Below are 27,022 nucleotides of genomic sequence, written 5' to 3'. Positions count from 1 at the left end.
ATGGGGCATGTTTGTAAAAGTGTTTGAATAAACTTAGCTAGAACTAGAAATAACCATTAAAGCAGAGGCTCCTGAACTTAACTTCAAGTTATTTGCAGTTTTGTAAGCATGGGCCTTTGTGCTTGTTTCTGGGAAGAGGGTCCATAATTTTCACCAAAAAATCAAAGATATGTATGATTTTTAAAATGTTCAGAACTGATTGCATTGGAGGGTTTGTATTAAAAATCAAGGTAGTCAGTACCATGAAAAAAACATCACATTAATCTGATAGGAAAAGAGAGTAATCTGAGAAGTGAGTTTAATTTTTCAGAAAAATTTTAACTCTAATCCATAGAGAGAGTTAAACCAATGGGCAATCTTGAAACGTAGGAAGAAGAGTGAAATATAGAAAGAAGAATTGTTTACCTGGATAAGATTTAAATGATTAACAACTTAATTCATAAAAACATTATAAAGATGAAAATACTTATATTCAATGTGTCTAAAATAAAGTAAAAGTCAGAATTTACACAACTAAACTAAGAAAGAATTAATGAATTGAGTAAGAAAAGTAGATTCTGAAAAGAACATTTTTGCTTTTGTATTGCAGTTATGATAGCTAATATAGTTAAAGACCAGTACAATTTTTCTTTTGTAAGAAGTAGAAAAAATAACAGGGACTGTTAAGTAGAAAAGAGGTTGTCTTTTCTATTTTTTAAAATATTTAAAAGTCTATTTTTGAACAATAAAAGGATTATATAAATAGGTCGTGATCTTCTAGAAAGCTGACCTTATCATTTATACTCCAAGGCCTTTAAGAAATTATTATAATGATTATATGTTTAGTATTTTTTTACTGTTTTAGTGAATCACCTCAAAAACATTTGGGACCTGTCTGGCAACTACAGTGGATAGAACAAGATCGAGGAACAACAGGAGATGACAAAAGAGAAATACTAGTTTCTATATCAGCAGATGGAAGAATCGCCAAATGGGTTATACGAAAAGGACTAGATTGTTATGGTAAAAGAAAAATCAAGTTATCTTTTTCTTGTTATGTGCTGAATTAAAATTTTCTAGTTAACCATGTGTGAAAGGTGACAAATTTTGGTCGCCAATAAGAAAAAAATTGGGCTTGGTCATTGTTTTTCTAAGCAGCTAGTTCTAGTGTGTGCTAATTTTAGCCTAATTATATGCAAATTTGGCAGAACTAATATTATTATTTGCAGAAGAAATACACATGATATTCGCGGTAGTCTTTCATGTGGTAAATAACAAGTTATATATGTTTTTCTTTAAATACAGATTTGATGCGATTAAAGAGAACTACAACTACCAGTAACAGAAAAGGAGGGGAAAAGGAAAAGAAAGACGAAGCTTTGATATCTCGACAGGCTCCTGGAATGTGTTTTTCTTTTCATCCCAAGGTAAATTATTTCACTCTTATTTACCACTGGATATAACAGTTTCCAAAATTGAAGTGTATTAAGTCATAAAACAAGACCAAATATTAGCCTGTTAATGAATACTGTGCCTAATATATTAGAGACAGAAAGTAGATAAATGATTGTCTGGGCTAGGGGATGCAGGTGGAAGAATAGGTGACAAGGGAGGGAAAAGTAGGGAATGACTTACTAATGATGATAGAGTTTTTTTGGGAGTGATGAAACTAAAATTGATGGTGGTGATGGTTGCAGAACTCTGTGAACAAACTAGAAACTATTGGATTATATACTTGATACGTGTGAATTATATGATGTGTGAATTATGTGATATGTGAATTATATTCCAATAAAGATTTTTTTAAATTGTGCTTTGTAAGTGAAGAAATAAGCACAGATTTAACTGCTAACCTAAGGTGGAATGGTACATTCCAGTTGGCTATACTATGATCTTTATCTGCTTTTGCAGCTAGATAGATGAGAGGTATATATTTCTGAGGAACTATGGAAAGATTCTCTTTACAACTCTGTGCTTAACTTGAGTGCCTCTCCTTGCCCCACTTGGCCACTCTGCTGCTCTATCATACTTACAGAAACTGAATCCACTTATATATAGTCTTCTACATTTCAATTTGCATGGTGACTCTCAGGATTTGGGGATTAGAAAGACCACTTAAATTCATGTTTACCGAGAATCAAATCAGAGCACAGTTAATGAAGTCCTCCTTTTTCTTTATCTGGAGATAGTTTGTTTTTTATTTTTAATTTATATGGGTACATAGTAGGTATATATATTTATGGGGTACATGTGATGTTTTGATACAGGCGTACAATGAATAATAATCACATCATAGACTATGGGGTATCCGTCCCTTCAAGCATTTATCCTTTGTGTTACAAACAATCCAATTATACTCTTTTCGTTCTTTTAAAGTGTACAATTAAATTATTATTGACTATAGTCACTCTGTTGTGCTATCAAATACTAGATCTTATTCATTCATTCTATTTCTTTGTACCCATTAACCATCCCCACCATCCCCCTACCCCCAACTACCTTTCCCAGCCTCTGGTAACCATCCTTGTACTCTCTATCAATCTGGAGATACTTTGTAATCAGAAAATTCAGCCACTGTGATAGGCTTTTTCAGAACATGTATTCCATGTTTTCTGTTACATGTAATATGATCATCTCTTTGGTGACACCATCATCTACGTCATTATGCAAACCAAGACTTGAACTCCTCTATTCTACCCTATCATCCAAATGATACTTAAATTTTATTGTCCCATCCCTTCAAGTCCAAGCCTTCTATTGCTAATGCAGTTCAGACCTTTCTTATTTTTTACTTTAATTACTACAGCCATCTTCTAACTTCCTTCATTATCAAATTCCTGTAATTCACCTTAACTTTGACTATAGAACAGTAGTTCTCAATGTGGGCAGGGAGGGGAGAATTTTCCCAGTAGGGAACATTTGGCAATGATTGGAGATATTTGTGGTTGTTGCAGCTGTCAGGAATTGAGGTGAGGGTGGGAAAGTGCTACCGGTATCTCTGGGAAGAGACCAGAGATGTTGCTAAACATCCTTCAGTGTACAGGCAGCCACCACCCTCCCAGTGCACATCAGTCCCCAACAGAGAATTATCTAGCCCAAAATGTCAATAACGCTTGGTTGAAAAAAACCTAGTCTAGTGTCCTGAAGTGTCCTTGGCATAAGGAATTCAAGATGATCATATGGTCTGTAAATAAAAACAGTTTTGCTTCTTTCTTTCTAACCTGGTTGCCTTTATTTCTCTTCCTTGTATGATTGTACTGGTTACAACCTCCAGTACAGGGATGAGTAAAGATGATGAAAGCATGCATATCTGTATTGTTCCTGATCTTAGAGGAAAAGCATTTAGTCTTTTACTATTAGGTATGGTGTCAGATGAAGGCTTTTTGTAGATGCAGTTAATCAGATTGAGGAAGTTCCATTACATTCCTAGTTTGCTGGGTGGTTCTTATTCGGAATGGATGTTGGATTTTGTTAAATGCTTTTCCGTATGTATAAAGATGATCATATAGTTTTTCTTTTCAAGGTTGTTAATATGGTGAATTAGATTGATTAATTTTTGAATGTTTATCCCTGAAATAAACTTTATTTCATTGTGGTTTATTACCCTTTTTAATATACTAGCAAATTTGATATAGTGAAATTTTGTTTAGAATCTTTGAATCTTTGGTTAGAAGAGAGGCTGATCTATAGTTTTCTTGTGACATCTTTGACTTTGCTATCAGGGTAATCATGTCTGCACAGAATTCCTTTTAGAAATAATTTTCATAAAATTAGTATGAGTTCTTCATTATATACTTAATAGAATTAACCATCTGGGCCTGGAGTTTTCTTTGTAGGGAGATTTTTAATTTTTAACTACAAATTCAAATTTTAATATATGTAGGGTTATTATGGTTATCTATTGCTTCTTGAGTGAGCTTTGGTAATTTGTGTCTTTTAAGGAATTTGTCTATTTTATCAAAGTTGTGGAATTTATTGACATAATATCCCCTTAGCATCCTTTAATAACTGTGGAATATATAGTAATCTCACCTCTAATTTTTTTTTTTTTTTTTTTTTTTTGAGACAGAGTCTCACTCTGTCACCTAGGCTGGAGTGCAGTGGTATGATTATAACTCACTGTAACTTTGAACTCCTGGGCTCAAGCTATCCTCCCACATCAGCCTCCTAAACAGCTAGGATTACAGCCACACACCACCATGCCTGGCTAATTTATTATTTAATTTAATTTAATTTAATTTTTTTGAGACATGGTCTCACTCTGTAGTCCGGGTTGGAGTGCAGTGGAGTGATCTTGGCTCACTGCAACCTCCATCTCCTGGGTTCAAGCGATTCTCCCACCTCAGTCTCCTGAGTAGTTGGGATTACAGGTGTGCACCACCATGCCCAGCTAATTTTTTGTATTTTTTTTTAGTAGGGATGGAGTTTCACCACAGTGGCCAGGCTGGTCTTGAACTCCTGACCTCAAGTGATCCTCCTGCCTTGGCCTCCCAAAATGCTGGGATTACAGGCGTGAGCCACCGCACCTGGCCTAATTTATTTTTATTTTTATTTTTGTAGTGGTGTAATCTTGCTATGGTGCCCAAGCTGATATCAAACTCCTAGGCTCAAGTGATCCTCCTGCCCTGGCCTCCCAAAGTGCTGGGGTTATAGGCATAAGCCATGACATTGCCCTGTGATTCCTAATATTAGTAATTTGTGTCTTCTCTCTTTTCCTGATTAGTCTGACTTATGTTTATCAATTTTGTTGAACTCCAAGAAATGGCTTTTGACTTAATTGGTTTTCACTATTTTGTTTGTTTTCTTTATCATCGATTTCCACTTTGATCCTTATTTCTTTTCTCTACTTTGGTTTTAATTTGCTCTTGTTTTCCTAATTTTTTAGAATGAAAGCAGAGGTCATTGATTTATGACTGTTTTCTTTTCTAATGTAGTTGTTTGTGCTATGATTTTTTCCTAAGTACTGCTTTAGCAGCATCCCCAAAATTCTGATATGTTACATTTTCATTTTCATTCTGTTCAAATGACCAATTTTCTCCCTTGATTTCTTCTTTGATGGATGGGTTATTTAGAAGCATGTTATTTAGTTTCCAGATATTATTTCCAGATATTAAGCATGTTATTTATTTTCCAGATTTCCAAAGGCTTTTCTGTTACCAATTTCTAATTCAATCCCACCATAATTACAGAAAACACTTTTTATAAACCAAACTCTTTGAATTTATTAAGATTTGTTATAAAGCCCAGTATGTGGTCTGTATTGGTAAATATTTCCTGTATACTTGAGAAAAATATGTATTATGCTTTTCTTAGTTAGAATATTCTATAAATGTCATTCAGGTTAAATTGGCTGATAATATTGTTCAAGATTACTTCTCTTTGCTGATTTTCTTCCTACTTCTTTCAATTATTGAGAAAGAGGTATTAAAGTCTCCAACCATAATTGTAGATTTGTCTATTTTTCCTTGTAATTCTATCAGTTTTGCTTTGTGTATCTTGATGCTTTCTTATTAGGTACATACATATGTTTAGCATTATTATGTCCTATTGATCAATTAACTCCTTTATCACGATGAAATGACCCTATTTATAACTTGTGATTTTTTTTTTTTACTCTGAAATCTACTTAGTATGATATTAGTATAGCCACTCCAGCTTACTTTTAACTGGTGTTAGCCTGGTTTATCATTTTTTATGCTTTTTCTTTTTACCTTTTTATCTCTTTATACTTAAATTTTTTTGTAGGTAGCATATAATTGGGTCTTGCCTTTTTATACAATCTTAAAATCACTGCCTTTTAATTATGGTGCCAAGATCATTTACACTTAGTTTGATTATTAGTATGGTTAGGTTTGAGTCTAACATCTTGCTTGAAGGGGGCATCTGTGAAATATCTGGCTTCCTTATCTTGAGACAGGACTCTGAAGGGCCATCTTTTCTCCATAGCTTCTTATACTTGGGACTAAGCCCTTGATTGCAACTGCGTCACGGCTCAACTGAAATATCTGCCCATTCCTGTTTCCTACATAGAAGTTGTTCCTGAGAGCACTCCCTGACACTTCTGGCATGAAATGTCAGAGTTTATTTCCTGGGAAACCCAACTTTTAACAATGACGTTGAAGATCGCTAGTGAAAAATGACCACTTATAAATGGTGTTAGAATAATAAGTATCCATATTAAAAAAGGAATTAGATTTCTATCCTATCATACACAAAAACCTTTCAGAAGAAAATGTAGGAAAATATCTCTAGGATCTTAAGGTAGGGAAAGATTTCTTAAAGCACAAAAAAATGCTAAATATAACAGAAAATGAGAACTTATGTTTATCAAAGACGGTAAAAAGAAAATAAAAAGATAAGTCATACACTGGGAGAAGATATTTATAACATGTTATAGACAAAGCAATCGATTCTAGAAAATATGAAGAACTTATACAAATGGAAAATAACAAGACATATTATTACTAAAATGATCGGGACACAAACAGAAGAGGAAACACAAGTGGCCAATGAACATAAAGTGCTCAACCTTATTAATATTCAAATAAATAGGAATTAAAAATGGTTGATATAATTTTACATCTAATAGAATGGCAACATTTAAGATTTCTGATGTAAGCAACTGTCAAACAGAATGTGAGTCAGATAACTTTTATACAGGACTGTCTGGGAATATGTATTGGTAATACCACTTTGGGAGAAATTATACTTTATCATATAGTTTATTTTTTTCTTTTTTTTAATATCATGTAGTTCAAAAGTGTGTATCTGTCTTTTCTTTGACAAGTTGTAATGAAAGAGCACTTACTGTTTCCCTGGACTGCTAGTTCCATTGTCAGGTACCTCTAAATGTTAGAAAATTTCTTATTTATTTTAAGCCAGTGTTTTTCTATGTAATTTCCAGACAGGATATTAAATGCTACCCTAATTCCAGCAAAGGACCAATTTATATTTTCTTTTGCACAGTAGTCTTTCAGGTAGTTTGATTATTATAAAATCATGACAAAAGGAAAAGACAAGACTGGTATATTCAAGATAGCGCTTTTAGTTTGGGTTCTCGAATTGATTTTAATAGATCCAGAAATATCTAATCTTCTATTTATGACGCTTACTAATGTATCACAAGCCAATGCATTTCGATGTTCTGTGTTGTAGGACACAAATATCTATTTGGCTGGCACTGAAGAAGGTCATATTCACAAATGTTCTTGTTCATATAATGAACAATACCTAAATACCTACAGAGGACATAAGGTTAGTTTAATTATAGAAGGTTGGAACATTTATTTTGTATTTCTGAAAAAATAGTACCATTATACAAAGAATATGTAATATGCAATAAATTTACAACTTCAGAGTTAAAAATACCATCTTGAATTAAGTGTTTTCTTCTATGGAAACCACCAATAATGTATGGGGCATTTTATTTGAGTTCTAGATATCCTTGATTTCTTCTTGAAAGTTTTGGAAGTCACAAGTTTTGTTTCTAAAAGACTTTGCTTATGATAACATGCTGATCCTAAAGTAAAATTGTCTTTCACCCATACCTAGTCTCTATAGCTTTTTTTTTTTTTTTAAGAGATGTGTCTCACTGTTACCCAGGCTGACCTTGAACTTCCACTTGATCTTCCACTTGATCTTCCCACTTTAGCCTCTAAAGAAGCTGGGACTACAGGCAAACACCACTGCACCTGGCTGTATATCTTGTCATGATTGTTTCAGCCACTTTTTTTTCATTTTCTCCGTCCTTTCTTTCTTTTCTTAATACTCTTTATTTTTTCAAAGTATGCATAATATGTATTAAATTTAGTGAATATTGTAGCAACTATATTTTTATGTTTCTAAATGTAATAATTTAGGGAAGATTCAATCTGTGATCTTATTCTCAGCTAAAATACTGCCCACACAATAATGAGTTGTGTGAAAATCTAGAAATCTTAGCATTTTTAATTTGCTAGTCAAGTTTAAAATAAATGATGTTAAATATTGTTTACCTATGTATTTTTTTTTTATTTCTAGGGTCCAGTGTATAAAGTGACGTGGAATCCATTTTGTCATGATGTATTTTTAAGCTGTTCTGCAGATTGGGGTGTTATTATATGGCAACAGGAGAATGTCAAGCCATTTTTGAGTTTTTATCCAACTACTTCTGTTGTTTACGATGTTGCCTGGTCTCCAAAATCATCCTATATATTTGCAGCTGCAAATGAGAACAGGGTGGAGATTTGGGACCTTCATATCAGCACGTAAGTGTTACTATTTTTCTTGGGTAAATTTACAGTAGAAGCAGTTCAAACTAAATTATAGCTGATAGCTTTGACACCAGTTAGAGGGTACTGTAGTTACTTTAAAAGAAGTAATAGTTTATAAGAGTCCTTTATGAATAAAGATAATACCAGGATGCTATATTAATGTTAATTATTTATACTGTATGTGATTTTTAAAATATTTGAATGAAAGTAGTTTACCTTGTCTGGGCACAGTGGCTCACACCTGTAATCCCAGCACTTTGGGAGGCTGAGGCAGGTGGATCACTTGAGGTCAAGAGTTCAATACCAGCCTGGCCAACATGGCGAAACCCCGTCTCTACCAAAATATACAAACTAGCCAGGTGTGGTGGCATGCACTTGTAGTCCCAGCTACTCAGGAGCGTGAAACAGGAGAATCACTTGAACCCAAGAGGTGGAGGTTGCAGTGAGCCAAGATTGAGCCAGTGTACTCCAACCTGGGCAACATAGTGAGACTATCTCAAAAAAAAAAAAAAAAAAAAAGAATAAAGAAAGTAGTTTACCTTACTCATCTCCTCAAACTTTTACAGGATGATATAGGATATAATAGCTATCTTGAGTTCTTATTCATTGCCTGATTTAGAGAAACATACAGAGGCATTTTTACATTTTTAATTAAAAATTTTCTATGATAGAAAAAAGGGACAAAATAATTATTTTTGCAACATTTACTTATGCTCTTACCTTGTTTCAAAACATATTCAAAGGGGTATGAACTTAATTAAAATTTTGATTTAACATATTACATCAAAGTTATTAGAGGATTATCTAAATTAATTTATTCTTCCTAATATGGAAACTTAATACAATGTTGGAATAAAAAGGTTAATGGTTCTACTTTTTCAATTGGAAATTATAATATATCTTTATGTTAGTTTTTAGAAAAAACAGCAAGAAAATAAATTCTTGTTTGAAAGAAATGATGTCAAATTCAATGGGTTCATTCTTCATGAGAATTTTTTTTGCTAGGAATTATAATTCAGTAATTTTAAAATTTTGTCCTGGTTTGTTCTATAAAACAGTATGAACCAAAAATCAAGGATTACCAGTATGAGGTGACTAATATATACAGTGGCTGCTTAAATAATCCCACCTCTGATTTTAATTTTTCTGGAAAACCTGTAATTCCCAGGACAACACATTTTTAAAAGAAGTATACAAACTTGCTACTTCTCTTCTTTTGAGGACCCTAGGTAGATTGCTTTAGATAATGAAGACTAGGAAAACTTCTTGTTCAAAATGTACTTTTATGTTCTAGAGGTTCATTTGGATAAAAACATTATTCTGTTAAAAGACAGTTATTATTTAAGAAGTTGTGTTAGAGGTCTCCAGAGAAACAGAACCAATAAGATGTATGTACTTACATCTATTGTTGTCTCTGTCTCTATATATCTCTATTTTTATATCTATCTCTTGAGAGAGAGAGAGAGACATTTATTTTAAGGACTGGGTCCTATCAAGTATGAAATCTGCGGTGCAAGCTGGCAGGCTGGCAGGCTGGAATTTCCAGCAGGAGTCATGTTGCAGTCTTGAGAAGAAAGGCATTCTGCAGGTAGAATTTTATTCCACTTTGGGTGGATATCAGTCTTTTCTTTTAAGACCTTCAACTAATTGGATGAAGCCTACCCACATTATGGAGGGTAATAGGCTTTATTCAAATTCTAGTGAATTAAATATTAATTGTATTTGAAAAAAAATACCTTTAAAATAGACTGATGTTTCACCAAACAACTGGGTACCATAGCCTAGCCCAGTGGACACACAAAATTAACCATCACAAAAATTTGAATTTTTGAGTTCCCATCTTAATTGTGAAGTACTTTAATTTACCTGGTTGAAATTAGTTCATTGAAGAAATGAAGGTTTTGATTAAGGAGTGAGGAACAGTTATTTTGAGTTTGGAAACACTTAAATAGGCTTATGGTTTTTGTTACATTTAATTTAAAAAATCTCAAATTTTTCTTTGTCTATTTAAAAGACCATATTAATATAACAATTGAATTTACAAATAAAATATTTCATTACAGTTTGGACCCTCTGATTGTGAATACTGCTAACCCTGGAATCAAGTTCACAACCATTCTCTTTGCCAAACAAACAGATTGCCTTTTGGTAGGAGACAGTGATGGACAGGTTTCTGTGTATGAACTGAGAAATATGCCTACTGCTTTGGAATCTGGCCGGGTGAGACTCAAGAGTAAAAAAATTTGTGTCGTTTTATTATTCTATTCAGATATACTTTTGTAGCATGCAGAGGATTTACCTTTCCTAAGTATCTTAAGTGTAATATAATAAAAGAACATAAATTCCAAGAGTTGCTAACTTCTAGACATGGTACCTATTACGGTTATTTTTTTTTTCAACCTCATCTTCTTTATCTGTAAAAGAGAATGAGAATAATAATCTTGGTGAGCAAAATAATTGTAAATATTATATGGGAGAACCTAAAATTGTGCCTAGTATGTAATTGGGACTTAATAACTTTTAAAGATGGTCAAAGAAGTTTACTTCATATATTAAAAGATTGTTACATAAAATAATTGTATTTTTAGATATTTTCCAATGTTCCTCAAATGGGCATTTATTTCTGTTGGTTTAGCGTTATCCTATTCTCTTATTCCACGTTCTTCAATACCCAAGTTTTGTGTCGAACTTTGACAAACAACTCCGTGTCATTAGATGCCTATTATTTTTAAAAAGTTTTCTATTTTCAATTAAAAATTTTCATTTTTTCTCTGTTTCTTGTGTTTACATTTACATTGTTATTATAAACAATAATCTGGTAAATATTAGCACAAATATGATAAACATGTTAAAAATATGTACAAATAAATATGAAAAAACAGCAAGACTTTAATAAAAAATGGGCAATGGTCAGGAACAGGTCATTCACAAAAAATGACTAGTAGATATGTTTTAAAATCCAACCTCACTAATAATTTAAAAGATAAAATATTAAATTCAAATAGCATTCTCACATATCAGATTTACAAAGTTTATTTAAAAATAATTTTTTAATAAGACTACTCTGTACTGGCAAACATTTGATAAGTCCTCTCATACTGGTGGTTGGAATAGAAATCGGTATAACTTTTTGGAAGCAATTTGACAATCTGAATCAAGACTGTTAGAAATGTTTAGAGAAGACCGGGCACAGTGGCTCATGCCTGTAATCCCAGCACTTTGGGAGACTGAGGCGGGTGGATCACTTGAGGTCAGGAGTTCAAGACCAGCCTGGCCAACATAGTGAAACTCTGTCTACTAAAAATACAAAAATTAGCTGGGTGTAGTGGCGGGTGCCTGTAGTCCCAGCTACTCAGGAGGCTGAGGCACGAGAATCGTTTGAACCTGGGAGACGGAGGTTGCAGTGAGCTGAGATGGCGCCACTGCACTCCAGGCTGGGCAACAGGGCAAACTTCTGACTCAAAAATAAAAAAAAAAGAGAATGTTTGGAGAATATTGATTCCTTTTAACTAGCACTTCTGAGACTATCCTATAGAAATGTTCATAAATGTAATAAAATAAATTATAGCATTATTCATGAGATAAGAAAAGAAAAGGAAAACAGAACAACATAAATATCCAACAAGAAGGAAATGTGGCCAGGGAAATCAGATGATTGATTAGATCTGGGTCACATATAGGAGGTAGAGTTCTGTCCCAACCATATGGACTGCAAATGTTAAATAAGTAAATCAATAAAATGCTTGTCATTTCCCCAGCCTAACATTCACAGGGCTTATTTCTTTACTTACTTCAAATCTTTGCTCAAGTGTCACTTTCTCAGTTAAGTCTTTCCTGATCGTCTTATTTAAAATTGCAACCTCTACTATCTTTCACACCCCCTATTCAATACTCTTTCATGACTTATTTTTTAAATAACATTTAACACCTTTGAATATACATAAACTTACTTCCGCATTTTATATCTATTTATATATAAATTTATGTATACATTATAACATAATTTATTTATATATTTTGTTAATTGCCTGTGTCCCACACCTAGAATGTTAACTCTATGAAAACAGTGATTTTTGTCTCTTTTGTTCTGGGTTGTATTGCCATGGACTAGTAGTGTCTGGCTTATAGTAGTTATTCAATAAATGCTTGTTGAATAAATATGCATTGAAAAACTACAGAAGAAAATAACATGTTTTGTATTACAATTATTAGTTTTAGGGGTGGAGTCTTGGATAAATTTTATGTTCCAGAGGTTCATTTGCATAAAAACATTATTCTGTTAAAAGACAGTTATTATTTAAGAAGTTGTGTTAGGGGTCTCCAGAGAAACAGAACCAATAAGGTGTATATTTTTCCTTTTACTTACCTGTTTTCCATATCATCTGTATTTGTTTCACAAAACGCATTGGTTTTCTTACATAATAATTTTAGTCTACTCTGAGGAATGTAATCCTAATGGCTTTTTCGTGATATTAAACATTTTTTCATTTCTCAAACATTCATTGAGTATCAGATATTTTAACAGGTACTGGGATATTTATCTCCACACTGAAACTTGCCTAAGATGCACAGCTCAATGGCTAAAAGAAATTAAAAGAAAATTCCATTCTTATTCAAATCTCTTAAAATTTTTAAGTGAATCCAAATACATAGTTTATAGTAATCTTTTTTCTTCTTTTGTCCATAAGCCTCCAATTCTAAATGTAGCCTCAACGCCTAAATTCATCTTTAAAAAAAAAAAAACTCTATGTTTCTCTTAGTCCATCTCACAAGAGCTCTAAGAACTTGCCCATAAACTCTGAATTTGCGGTGGTTGGGAGCGGGAATTGAGTTGTTTGAGTTGTTTTAAAATTTTTGTTATTGTGTGTTGGAGATAGTGGTGGAAGAGAAATCTGTGAGTATTGGCATGTTGATTATTTTCTTTTCATCGAATGTATATATGTATTTGTGTGTATGTATTTTATAAATATTTATATATATATATGTGTGTGTATATATATATATCCTGTCAAGTGTGATAATAATCTATCAATATAAGTTGGAATATTTTGAATACTTATTTTTCTTACTAGTTTGAGCCCCTTGGAAACATATATGTAAGTGTCTAGCGCAGTACTAGCACACAATGGGCATTCAGTGAATGCTGAATGACTATCTGAATGAACAAACACACAAGCAAAAGACATGGTTTCTAAGAAAGGGACAATAGATATTCAAGAAAGTATAATCAAGTGGCATGATCTTGGCTCGCTGCAACCTCTGCCTCCCGGGTTCAAGTGATTCTACTGCCTCAGCCTCCTCAGTAGCTGGGATTACAGGCGCCTACTACCACACCTGGCTAATTTTTGTACTTTTAGTAGAGACAGGGTTTCACCATGGCTGGTCTCGAACTCTTGACCTCAGGTGATCTGCCCACCTCGGCTTCCCAAAGTGCTGGGATTACAGGCGTGAGCCACCATGCCCAGCCAATTTATTTCTTATTTCTAATGTTCCCTAAGGTAGCCTTTATATTTACAAAAGATTATTCAGTTTACTTTGATTTTAAAAACTCATATTCAAATGATAATAAGATTTACAAAAAATGAACAGTTCATCTTAAGTTGTTACATTTAGATTATATATTTTATTATTCTCTTTTTAAGTCTAGCAGATTTTAATACATGCTAAGTGAGTTTTTGCAACTTAACTAAATTTTGTTAAATATTTTAATTCTCATTTATAAATTTAATATATTGGACTTTTAAGTACTTCAATTTTCTTATGGACAAACAAGTCTCAGATACTTAAGGAATTCTTATTAATTTCATAAATTAAAAATTTTAAATGTGATGAATACTATATTTTCTTAAATGTTCCAATGCTGTTTACAAATTGGTAAGATTTTAATCCATGATAGTAAGTCTAAATCAATTACCCAAATTACACATTTATATAAGAAGCAAATGTTTCTGTTAGACATTCCAATATGGCAACTTCTCATATACATAATGAATATTTAAAATATTAAAATTATATAAATTCCTTATTGCAGAAAATACTAAAGTTACCTGTTTGATTTGCTGCATCATTTTTGTGCACAATGTTTATTCTTCTCAGGGTAAAAAAGAATAACATTATAAGTAGTTTTGAAGACTATTTTCACAGCTAGCCAAGATGCATCTTGACTTAAGATTTTAGCCAGGGAATGAGGCCTGACACTGTGAACATTTCAGGGGATTTACCTAACTACCTTAGCTGCCAGCCTGAGCCCTGTTTTACTGTTGATTTGTCAATGCTCCAATGCATTTGTCTCCCAGCCCATGTCTCCTAAAGTCTAGTTACACATTACCTAAGTCCTCCGTCATCTCACGGAAGTCTGCAACCCTTCCCATGTTGCTGGATCACTTGATTGACTTCAATTCATTGATTTACTGTATCATTAAATTCTAAATTATTACAGTTTTCCTGTTCAGTAGGATTACAACTTTTGTAGATGCTTAAATGCCATCTGATTAGATTAGATTATATCCTTATTTTATTTATTTATTTTTTTAAAGGGAAGGTCTCACTCTGTTGCCCAGGCTGGAGTGCAGTGGCCTGATCTTAGCTCACTGCAGCCTCAAACTCCTGGGATCAAGCAATTGTCCCACCTCAGCCTCCCAAGTAGCTGGGACTACAGGTGCACACCATAATGCCTGGCTAATTTTTGTATATTTTGTAAAGATGGGGTTTTGCCATGTTATTCAGACTCATCTCGAACTCCTGGACTCAAGTGATTTGCCCGCCTAGGCCTGGTCAAATGCTGGGATTACAGGTGTGAGCCACCAGGCCTAGCCCAGATTTTATACATCTTTAGGGCTTTGTTCAACTCATGGGCAATGGTGTGAAAAACATGCTAATGAGAAAACAATGTTTATAGCAGCCTTGTTTGTACACTGACAAATTGAAAACAACCCAAATGATTATCAGTGGAAAACTGGTTAGATAAAATATGACATTTTCACATGTGTAACTACAATACAGAGATTTAAATGACCTATATCTTAATGTGTTAATATGACAAATTTTGAATAAATTTAAAAAACAGTGTTGAGTGATAAAAGCAAATTTCAACATGGTAAGTACAATATGTTATAATATATGCAAGTATTATTTTAAACACAAAAATAAAAACATATTCTTAGTAGACACATTTATAGTTGGTAAAAGTATAAAATATAGACTGGAATATAGAAGAAAAATGCTTCATTTTTGTGTTTGGATTTGAATTAGTTATGCCATCTTTTAATTTGAACAGTATGCTCTACAAGCAGAAAGCTAAGCTTAGAGAATCTGAACATTTTTGGCAAATCTGTGTGTGTGTGTGTGTGTGTGTGTGTGTGTGTGTGTGCGCGTGCGCGTGCGCGCATGCGATTTCAAGGCTGGTAAGAATAATTTTCTTAACAAATCAATTCCATATGTTAGTAAATAAATATAATTTTTGGATACAAGTATGTTTTTCATGTTTTTGGTCACTATATTTGAAAGGCTTTGGGTTATAGTTTTTGGGAGATTAAACAACAACAAAAAACCATTAATTAGATTTTTTTTGTTACTTACAGCCAAATGTTAATGATACACCTTTTCTTTCTTAGCTTATGAGAATTATAGTCATAATAATAATTTGAAGTTCCAAAGTTGCTAATGTCAAAAACATTATTTCCTACCAAGATATCTTGTCAAGTAGCATTATGACCTATAATTTTTTCATTAATTTTAACCAAGAGTGAATCAAAGTTTTGGAAGCCTTATGATTTCATTCTGTATGAAAGATGTGCACCAAATTTAGCATAAAGGCTACCCCTGGGACGTGAGGGAAAGGGAAGAACAGTTTTAGGAGGTATACAAAGGAAACTATGTTTTATCAGTGTCTTTCAGGACTCCAGTTAGTATCACTTTTTCTAATTGCTACTTTTAATATTTTTAACTTTTAATTTTTAAAATTTATTTTAATTTTTTGTACAGACAAGGACTTGTTAATGTTGCCCAGGCTGATCATAAACCCCTGGCCTCAAGTAATCCTCATATCTTTGCCTTCCAAAGGGCTGGCGTTAACAGGTGTGAGCCACCATGCCTGGCCCTCTGGAGGTTTTAAGTGACATGATTTCTGAAACTCTGGCCCCTTCCTGATGAGAGCAAGGACCAGAATATTTTTGTGGTAGGATATGGCCAAAGGTTGGCTCCAGCCCTGTCCTACTAGCTTAGGGTTCATGGTTAGTGGTAACACCAGCCTAATGTCTGGCATGAACAGGAGACTGGAATTCAAGGCTTGCAATTATAACTTTATGATGTAGCTAACTGTTGGCAGGAGTTACCACTGCATTAACATTCATGACTGGGGAAGCACCAGCTCTTCTACTGTCATGATGAGGATTGCTGGTGGTCTAAGTCTTGAGCTATAGAGAATTATGGTATAAGCATTTGGGAGAAGTCAGTTTCAATGGAGAGTTACAGAAGCAACTCCTTTTCTGCAGGCAGCCTGTGGAGAATCACTCCTGGATACTAATTTTACTATTATGGTTCATTATACAAATGTTTACCATATTTTTCTCTGTGTTCTTGTTGTTCGCATTTTTCCAAATTGAAGGAAAAATAAAAAGATAACTGAAATGTTCAAAAAAGAGTTTTAGAAACATGAATCTATAATATATGTAAGAAATTAATGATGATAGACACTGAAGGCAGAAGAAATAAACTGTTGATTCATTTATTCAACAAGTATTAATATTTACTGAGTATTTACTATGTGACGGGGTCGGTTTTAGGAACTAAGGATACAACATTGAACAAATTTTTGTAGCTACCTCTTACATTTGCCCAAGTGAGAAACTGAAGTAGAAAGAGATGAGTTTGAGAAACATATTAAGGTTAGAATTGACGGACTTGGCAACTGATTTGGTGTGCAGGACTTTGAATGATGGGGAAGTGCCAAAGATAGCATAGTATAGGCTAAAAAATATGAACTGACTTATGTTACATTATCTAAAGAGTTCAATGATTTTCTCAAGATTATATTTACTATGTGATAGAGAAACTCTTCTGCTTCCAGTTCCTATCTTTTCACTATACTGTCTTGCTTAAAAACTCACCTCCCATTTTTGATTTTCATCCTCTTATATATGATCATTTTACCCATTTTAGTACGAATATCAGTACCACTAAGTGAAAAATAACAAAACCCACATGGAAATTGAGAAGTTCTACTCTCTAAGTCAAGCATTAATAGATCAGGGAAGAACTTAAGATATCAGTAAGTTTAACCGGTACTTTATAAATGAGAAAGTTTAGGCTTAAGCATTAAGGCTAAATAGGAGCTGCCAAAATTTTCTTCTTACTGAATCTTTATAAAATTATTTATCAGAATTCATTAAAAGAGTCTTTCAGCCAGGCGCGGTGGCTCACACGTGTAATCCCAGGACTTTGGGAGGCCAAGGTGGGTGGATCACGAGGTCAGGAGATCGAGACCATCCTGGCTAACACGGTGAAACCCTGTCTCTACTAAAAATACAGAAAGTTAGCCCGGCGCGGTGGCACGTGCCTGTAGTCCCAGCTACTTGGGAGGCTGAGGCAGAAGAATTGCTGGAACCCAGGAGGCAGAGATTACAGTGAGCCGAGATTGCGCCACTGCACTCCAGCCTGGCGACAGAGCAAGACTCTGTCTCAAAAAGAAGTCTTTCATGGAAAGAGTAGGTTTATACTAGGAAATAACCATTACTGTTTAAACTTACCTTTGCTTGTTTCCCTTTTACAATCTTATTGGATATGTGTATCACTAACTTATAAATTTTAAATGGCATTTTAAAGACTACTTTACCTTTTAATTTGCATTTTATTGCATTGTAATTGTGTGTCTCTTTTTTTTTTCAGGGAGATATAATAGATACTTTGCTTGGATCCAAGTCAAATCAACCAGCATAATTCATCATTCTTAATATTTTTCTTGTAGTTGTTTTAAAAAAGGAATTGTTTAATATCCAATATTCTGTATTACATACTGTACACCAGATTTTGATTTCAGAAAACAATATTTAATGTATAAATTCCACTTAATTTAAATTTAATGAACTTTTATTTCAGAGATATTTGATTAGTTTGTGATCTAAGAGTTATTCTTAAGAGTTTCAGTGGAATTTTCTTAATTTTTCTAAAGATATTACTACTATACTTCTTGATCATATTTTAAGTACATATGAGTACATGTACATTCTTATATAATGTCTAAATGAGTTAGAAAATTATTATACCTATAGAAGCGAAACTTGGAAATTATTAGAACCGCTTAAACTAAAATCTTTATAACACACAATTCTATTGACTTTTAAAGCTTCTGCTTTCCAGGCGCTGCTTTCTAGGCTGTGTTTTCCAGAGTTTATAATTACGTAGTTTTTAGTCTGATGAAAATAGTGGATTCTTGTACCTAACGTTTTATCCTCTTAGAACTAAGAGACGAAGCTATAGAACTTTGTTAGACTATTTGGCAAGCACAATATATGACAGTAAATATCAGAATTTTATTGTTTGGCCAGTGATGATCACATTCCCAATTCAGTAAGAAAAATTAATCTGGGACACAACAGGGTACTCTCCTCTGTTTGCCCAGAATCAGCTCTGGATTTTAAGCCCAGACTTCAGTGGACCCAGATAGAAAATAAAAAGTCTCTGATCTATAGGCCACATCAGGATGTTATTTTATGAAGAGTTCTAGAGCAAGGTTGTGAAAATCGGAATGTAGATGGGGAGCAGTGACTCCTCCAAATATTCATTGCTAACAGGCTATTTTATGCAGTTTGTTTTAACAAATCCTGGGTTTAACTGAGACCACAGGACATTATGGGCTGTTCTATAAAGCATTCTACATGGAGAGGAGAGGATAGGGCATATGAAATTCACTAAACTCTCTGGAAAAAAATAATATATATATATTATAATTATATATATATACACACACACACATACACACACACACACACACACACACACACATATATATATATATATATAAAACCAAGACTGGAATCAATACAACAGTGGGAACTACCTTTTACAAGTATCCATTGCTTCGTAATCTCCATTTGTTTGGAGCCATCCTTTAAACAAAAGCAAGGCAAATTTTACATGGATTTAGAGGCTAGGTCAGGTTATAAGGATTATAAATTTTCCACTGGTATGTCATTGTGATTATCTTTGTTTTTGTCTCTCTGAAAGATTGGACTTTCCATAACACCTTGTGTAATAAAATAAAAACTTGATCTAATTGAAAAAAATGTGTTCCTTTTTATTATGTACTTTTGATCTTTACAAATTATTCACGTTTTCCCCATTGTTCTTCAAGACTCCATATAAAATAAAGCTATTCTTTTTGGATCCTGGGCAACTGATCCTAAAGCACTGAACCTATTTTATTCTACCCTTCTCACCCCTGCTTCTGCAGCCTTAAGTGATTTTCTCATAGTTATAGATCGGCATAAAATTTTTAGTCTAATATCTTTCCTCCTGGGGACTTCAGAAGGAATTATTTTGCTTGCTTTATAGACTGGCTTTGAATCTTTACTAGTAAACTCTGTTTACCACACATTTTTAAGAACTGGGTAAGAATTCTGCCCTGCCATTAGCCATCTTATGTTATCCTTACACACACACACACACACACACACACACACACCCTAGTGTGCTGGTTAGGGATCTAAAGAGAGAGTGGTGACTGTGCTAACTTTAGGCTTCTATTTTGTGCTAGATATTCATTACTTCATTTGATCATTTTCTAGCAGGCATCTCTCATATAGAACTTACATTATTGTTGTCTGATAGTAAATTGTTAGCTGCTTTTCCAGAAAAGAAAGATTGTATTCACTACTATATAATTGTGTATCATATTTAGTGTGTTCACTTGGTTCACCTCTATGTAGTTACATATAATTATAAGCGAGAAAATAGAACACTTAGTATTTGCCATTTTATCTCAGGAGGAGTCTCTCTAAAATAAAACATTGAATTTTACTGTGAATAGATTTAGTTATTAACATACTAATAATTATGCACATGAAAGTTCTTTACAGTTTGCCAAACAGTTTCACATCCATTTTCCCAGAATATCATCACAGTAACCCTATGAGACTAACGGGGCATGTAGTTGTAATATTGTCATAATCTCTATTTTCCAGATGATATAATTAAGGCTTGAAGAGGTGATACAATATGCCATGGACCATACAGCTTATAACTGGTCAGGCTTGAACTCAAATCCAAAGCTCTGACCAGTTCTTACACTTTTTCCATTATGGCACAATAAATGGTTGATGCCTTATGTAGTTTGCTGAGGCCTCATACACCAAAATGCAAGTGTGTATAATCTATAATTAAGATTTTATCTGTAAGTGATAATACTCATAGATTTGTTTTTTTTTTTTTTCAATGTGCTCCTGCTGCGAGGCCTTGCCATGTGTATCCTTTCTGTTGAGAAAGGATCCTCCTCCTCTCTCCTCACTGTTCTTCAAAACATGAACTCTTTACATGGCTTTCAAATCCCAGTTCCTATCTCGTCTCCTCAGAAGAACCCTCTGTGAACTCCCTCTCATAGGACCTACCACCCAATCAAATTAAATTTGGTTCTTTTGTTAACTGTTCTCAAGTCACCATGGATTTCCCTTATAGCATTATTTCAGAAATTATTGTTGAGGGATAATATTAAGAGATATATTTTAATCTTTATTTTTCTTCATTACCTTTCCCTTCTCAAGTTAGTGGCTCTGTGTTTATAAGTTGAAGGAGACATATAAAATGACAATAAATCAACTACATCCATTTTTGTTCTATAAAAGCACAGGACTTAGAAAAGGTATTTGAGACATAGACCAAGTATCTTAAACATAGAGAGAAATGTGAAGTTTCTTCAGGGATGGAAAGGGGTAGGGGGATAAGAAAAAGAGGGAGGCCTGTGGATCCTTAGAGCAGAGGAGATCCATGTCCTACTTCTAAAAACCATTGTCCAGGAAGTAGTAAGACCTGTGAGGGACCACAGGAACTCTGAAAGCCATTCCTCATGTCATGAGTGATGTGCAGCAGCAGCAGTAAAGAACCGCTAGAACCGAAGAAGCCAGACAACTGAGGAGGCACCAACTCTTTGATGACAGAAAGGCCTTGGCACACACAGAGTAAGATGCTCTAGTTATGTCCAGGGAAGGGGAAGGAAACCAAGCCCAAGTTGGACTGACATTAACTTGTCTGGATGTTGTTTGTTTCTGCCAGCTGAGTGGTATGGGAACTTGGAGTCAAAAACTGAACAGAGTTCTAGCAAATATATTTCTTGGATAACTGAGTTTCTAAATGAAGGTTTGCACCAACTGTGCTAAATGTTTATTTGTACAATCATTTGCTTAGTGCCTGGCTCTCTCCTAGACTGTAAGTTCTTTGAGGGTAGGAACTATGTGTTTCAATCACTGCACTATATTTACAACACCTAGAGCAGTGGCTCACAGAGTAGTAATGCAACAAGTATTTATTGAATAAATGAATTATCAAATTAACGGGGAAATGATAGGTTCATGCTTGCCCTTTATCACAAGACAGCATAACATTTTAAATGGAATTTTCTAAAAATTCTAACAAAATATCTTGACCATCACAGAAGGAAAAAAAAACATTTTAAGTGTCAAAAACATATAAAACATAAAATCAACCTGGAAAGTTGGTTAACATAGTCATAGTTGTCTTTGGTTCTATAGCAATATAAAATCAATTTTTCCCTTCAAGACAAAAACTAACCTATGATCCCTTTCTTTTAAAGAGTGAGAATTGCTGCTACTTTTTAAGATTGTGTTCCTGCCAGCCATTTGGGGAACAATTTATCTCTGATGTAAAGCACCTAGCAAAATGCCTGGTACGTGGTATGCACTCAAAAATGGCAGCTCTTATTCTGATTATCCCAGAACCACATCCCCATGTCCTGGTCTGAGAACCTCTTTGCCCTTTGCGGTTGACTGGGTCTTTGCCAAGGCTCCACTTCTCCTGCAGACTATGCTGATGATCTCATTTGTTCCTTCACACAATATTTAGGCTTTTTTTTTTTTCTTGTTTGTTTAGGATTTTGTACAATGTCAAATCCACCCTCAAATCCATAGAAGATTTACTAGGCTATTAGTCTTCGTTTCTTTAGGTTGACGTATCCATTTAGTGATAAAACTAAAAGGCTGACAGTTTACATTAAACGAATTCCTGGGTTAAATAGAAAGCATAATGTATCCCTTAAGTTGGAACACATAAAACATTGTTATGAATCTTATAAAAATGAACACTGCATTTTCTAAATGGATGAGACATTTATGCAACATCCAGAACAACTAATGAAAAATGTACTTTCACCATGTCTGTATTTTCCTTGAATAAGTCAACTATTAAAAGACATGGTGCCATTATACTAGGAGAACAGAGGATTCCAGGATGTTCTGGCGGTTTTAAATCAGAACTCACTGATGATAATTTATTGAATTTTCCAATTATTTATTGAGTCTTTATTTCTAATAGCCTACAATGACAACAAAAAAGTAAGAAAGCTGCTGCTCTGTTCATACAAAATAAAGCTTTAAATATAAATTATTGTTTTTAAGATATATTTCAAAAAACATTTTTAGTTGCTCATTTTATTTTATTTTAGGTGTATTTGTTTTGGATTTTCTCCCAGTCTTATTTAAAGTATAATTAATTGACAAATAAAAATTGTATATATTCCAATTGTACATTGTGAAATGATTACCACAATTAAATTAACTAACACATCCGTCATCACACTTAGTTACCATTTTGTTCATGTATGTGTGTATGTTTGTGTGTGGTGGAGAACACTTAAAATCTAATCTCTTTGTAAATTTCAAGTAAACAATACAGTATTAACTATAGTCATCATACTGCATATTAGATACCTAGAACCTTTTCATCTCATAAGTAAAAGTTTTTACCCTTTGACCATCTCCCCATTTCCACCATCCTCCAGCCCCTTGTAACCACTGTTCTACTCTATACTTCTATAAATTTGACTTTTTAAAAAAGATTCCACATATGTGAGATCACACAGTATTTGTCTCTCTGTGCCTGACTTCTTTAACTTAGCATAATGTCCTCCAGATTTATACATGTTGTCAGAAGTAGCAGAATTTCCTCCTTTTCTTATGGTTGAATAATATTTATCTGTGTCTGTGTGTATCACATTTTCTTTATCCATTCATCCACCAGTGGACATTTAGGTTGATTCCATATCTTGGCTATTGTGAATAATGTTTTAATGAACGTGGGAGTGCAGATATCTCTTCAATATATTGATTTTATTTCTTTTGGATATATACCCATAAGTAGAATTGCTGGATTGCATAGTAGTTCTGTTTTTAAATTTTTGAGGACTCTTTATACTATTTTCCATATTTGCTGTACCAGTTTACATTTCTATCAGCTGTGTGCAAAGGTTCCCTTTTATCTACATCCTTACCAACATTAGTCTCTTCTCTTTTTGATAATAGCCATCTTAATAAGTGTGAGGTAATATTTTGGTACTGATTTGCATTTTCCTGATGATTAGCGATGTTTAACTTTTCATATACCTGTTGGCTATTTTATGCTTTCTTTGAAAAAAATGCCTATTCAGGTCCTTTTCCTATTTTTTATTTAGGTTATTATTATTATAATTACTATTAAGTTGTATGTCAGCTGGTCATTTTAATCTTTACTGATAGGGCATTAAAAAATCACTGTAATGAGTGGAAAAAAGTGTAATCTATAAAATCATGCAAAAAGTTTTCCAGATAATGTTATTTCAATATCCCTTCCACACATATTCTTCATAAGCTAACCAGGTTTAAAAATTGGAGGGAAAAGAGTTTCAGATGGGGAAAAAGAGAATATGAAACTTCAGTATCTGTAAGGTATTTGATATAACTGGACGACTTAGAGTTTGAGGGTATCTAAAACCTGAACAAGTAGAGAGAGGCCAAATCATGAAATGTCTTGCAGGCCATGTTAGAGAAATTTGGAAATTTTCTTCAGGGAAACTGTTGGAGGGTTTTAGAGATGGGCAATAATCATGAGTTTCAGAAAGATCATTCTGGCAGCAGTATAGAAAATGGATTGATGACAGGGCCAACTGAGAGGCCATTGCAGCAATGCCAATGAAACTTGAGGTCGTGGTAGAGGGGATAGAGAGCAGTGGGTGGATCATAGAGAAATTTAGAAGGTAGAACCAAAGAGACTTGGTGATTTAGTGGATGTTTGTGTATGGAAACGGTTTAGTCAATGGAGTGTGAGAGAAAATGAGGAGTTGTGAATGACTTCCAGGAAAAGCTGAACGAGTCATTGCATCTTAATGAAAACTCTGTCTAGAAGCATTAAAATTAAGTATTAGTCAATGATAAGCAGGTACTATCTGTGTCAGAAAATAACAAAAATAAATTAGTATTTGCTAATGAATTTATAGAGATATCATAATCATAATTATCATCAAATAATTATATGTAATATGCTTTATAATTTATCAGAGCTATAATTAACATTACTGCAATTGATCCTGTGATATTTTCAATGTAACAAATCAGAAAACCAAATTACAGGTTAAATGCGTCCTCAAGGTCTCTTAGCTGGAAACTAGAGTGCAATCCTAAAAGTCTAACATTCTAACACCAAGGTTCTGTTTGGTGGCTTTCTCATCATTATAATTACCATCAATGATCAGTCTATTGAAAGTTTCCTTGTGCTAGAGACTCTGATCAGCAATATTTGCATCATTTCATCCTTACAATTAACCTAATGAAGTTTGTATTATTGTCTCTATTTTACAAATGAAGAAACTGAGATTCAGAGATTTTAAGTATGTCTTAAAATTTTAAGTATTAAGGTCACATAGCTATTAGATGGAAGAACTGATATCTGATTTCCAAAGTCCAGTGCCACAAACAGTATATACAACTCATGCCAACCTACTCCAAATACCATCTATTAAGTATACTGTCATCATAGTTCATTGATAAATAGTATATAAGTGAGTGATATATTTACTGAATTCATTGTTTGGTTGTTAATTTGGGTTTTTGGTACACATTAACTGTAGGCCTTCATATAATCAATCATATTGAAAATGTGGTAATTAATTCCAATTGTTAAGGCCAAATAACTTATTTTGCTTTGATCTAGAAACTTGAATCATTATAAACATTCTCTGCATCTGTACCATGTAAGTAACTGTGAGATAATTACACTAGTTAAGATAAGCCAGGTTATGTTGTTATAACCAGCAATCTCCAAATCTCAGTGGCTTCAAATGATAAAGATTTCTTTTTCATTCATATTACATATTCATTACAGGTCAGTGGGCAGTTCTGCTCCATATTGTTCTGACTCAGTGATTAGGTTCCCACATCAGGAATGCTGTTGGTAACCACAGCTGGGGAGAGGGAGAGAACTGGAGGATCAGACACCAATCCTTAAATTTCAGGCAGAAGTGACGTATGTCACATCCACTCACATTTTATTTGCCAAAATATGCCATATGGTCTTGCCCAATTTTAAAGAGCAGAGAAATACAACCCTACCATGTGGTGGGACAGAGGAGAATTAGAAATAAGTCTACTCTAGAAATTCATAGCAATCTCAGATGTTAATCAATTTCACAATAGAATCATTTCCAAGATCAAATAAGTTGTGAAAACATTGAGTTAAACAAAGTTAAAGAAATTTCCTGACTATAATTCTTCTCTGGGCTCTACTATATTAGTAAGCATTATTAATCTCAAAGAAAGAGACTACTATCATGGAATCCTTTTTTTAAAAAAAAAATATTCAAAGACCATCTGCAAAGACTCATGTTCTGAAGAAAACACTTTAAGAAACAGTACCATAAGACCTTTCTTATTAGAACTTGTTTGTGGAAGGATGAAAGGAAAGAAGAATGGAAGGAAAGGATGAAGGAAGGGAGGAAAGAAAAAGGCTACAGCAGTGCAAATTTATGGATGGTTTTGAGATTAAGAGTTATACAGAAAAGTAATCCATAGTAGCTAGTCCCAACCAAAAATAACATTTTCTAATCCCTTGTTCATGACACTGTTAATTTATTATTTATTGAATTATATATTATGCTAGGTGCTGTACTTGTGTTAACTCATTCCACTTCACAATAACATTATCAAACACAGATTATTATCATCTCATAGATGGAGAAATTAAAACTTAGAGTGGAAAATTACATATTGTGTCTCCTATGTTGAAATCGTAACCCCCAAGGTGATGAAATTAGGAGAGCGGGTCTTTGGGAGGTGAATAGGTCATGAGGGCAGGACCCTCATGAATGGGATTGATGACCTTAGAGACCCGAGAGAGCCAGCTTGCCCCATCTTCTGTGTAAGGACACAGAAGTCCCAGAATCCGGACCATGCTGTCACCTTCCTTTTGGACTTCCCAGCCTCCAGAACTGTGAGAAATAAATTTCTCTTGTTATAAGCTACCCAGTCTCTGGTATTTTGTTAGAGCTACCTGAATGAAACCTGAAATGAGACACGTAATAATTGCCACATAGATAGTAAACTGAGCTACAGACCAGATGAGGAAGCAAAATCATGTCCATCTCCAAATGAAAAGGATTAAGTGCTCCTGTGAGATGTGCAAACAAGAAACTGTGGTTCGTCAAAAGATGGAAAGATTCCTTTTCAGTTGGTTATCCTTTCATGGACCTTGAGGTATGTGAAAAGAGTGATGTTTGGGTACCTGAGTGGAAAGCATTAAATGTCATATTGTTTGGATTG

At 33.8% G+C, this 27,022-nt stretch overlaps 1 protein-coding gene across 1 annotated transcript in view; it reads left to right on the top strand.

Annotated features, from left to right (window-relative positions):
* WDR78 (WD repeat domain 78) overlaps positions 1–18,331 on the top strand; it is a 105,549-nt gene extending 87,218 nt beyond the window's left edge. Inside the window, 6 exon segments of the mRNA XM_011994975.1 lie at positions 845–1,002; positions 1,285–1,406; positions 7,135–7,233; positions 7,999–8,225; positions 10,295–10,451; positions 18,117–18,331. Coding sequence (XP_011850365.1) covers positions 845–1,002; positions 1,285–1,406; positions 7,135–7,233; positions 7,999–8,225; positions 10,295–10,451; positions 18,117–18,167 — 814 coding nt within the window. The 3' untranslated portion in view covers positions 18,168–18,331.
* The last annotated feature ends 8,691 nt before the right edge of the window (positions 18,332–27,022 follow it).

This window comes from Mandrillus leucophaeus, unplaced genomic scaffold (assembly GCF_000951045.1).
Source record: "Mandrillus leucophaeus isolate KB7577 unplaced genomic scaffold, Mleu.le_1.0 Scaffold464, whole genome shotgun sequence".
In the NCBI taxonomy this organism is placed as follows: Eukaryota; Metazoa; Chordata; class Mammalia; order Primates; family Cercopithecidae; genus Mandrillus; species Mandrillus leucophaeus.
The sequence above is the reverse complement of the archived record's forward strand: the minus strand, read 5'-3'. Positions and strand labels throughout refer to the sequence as shown.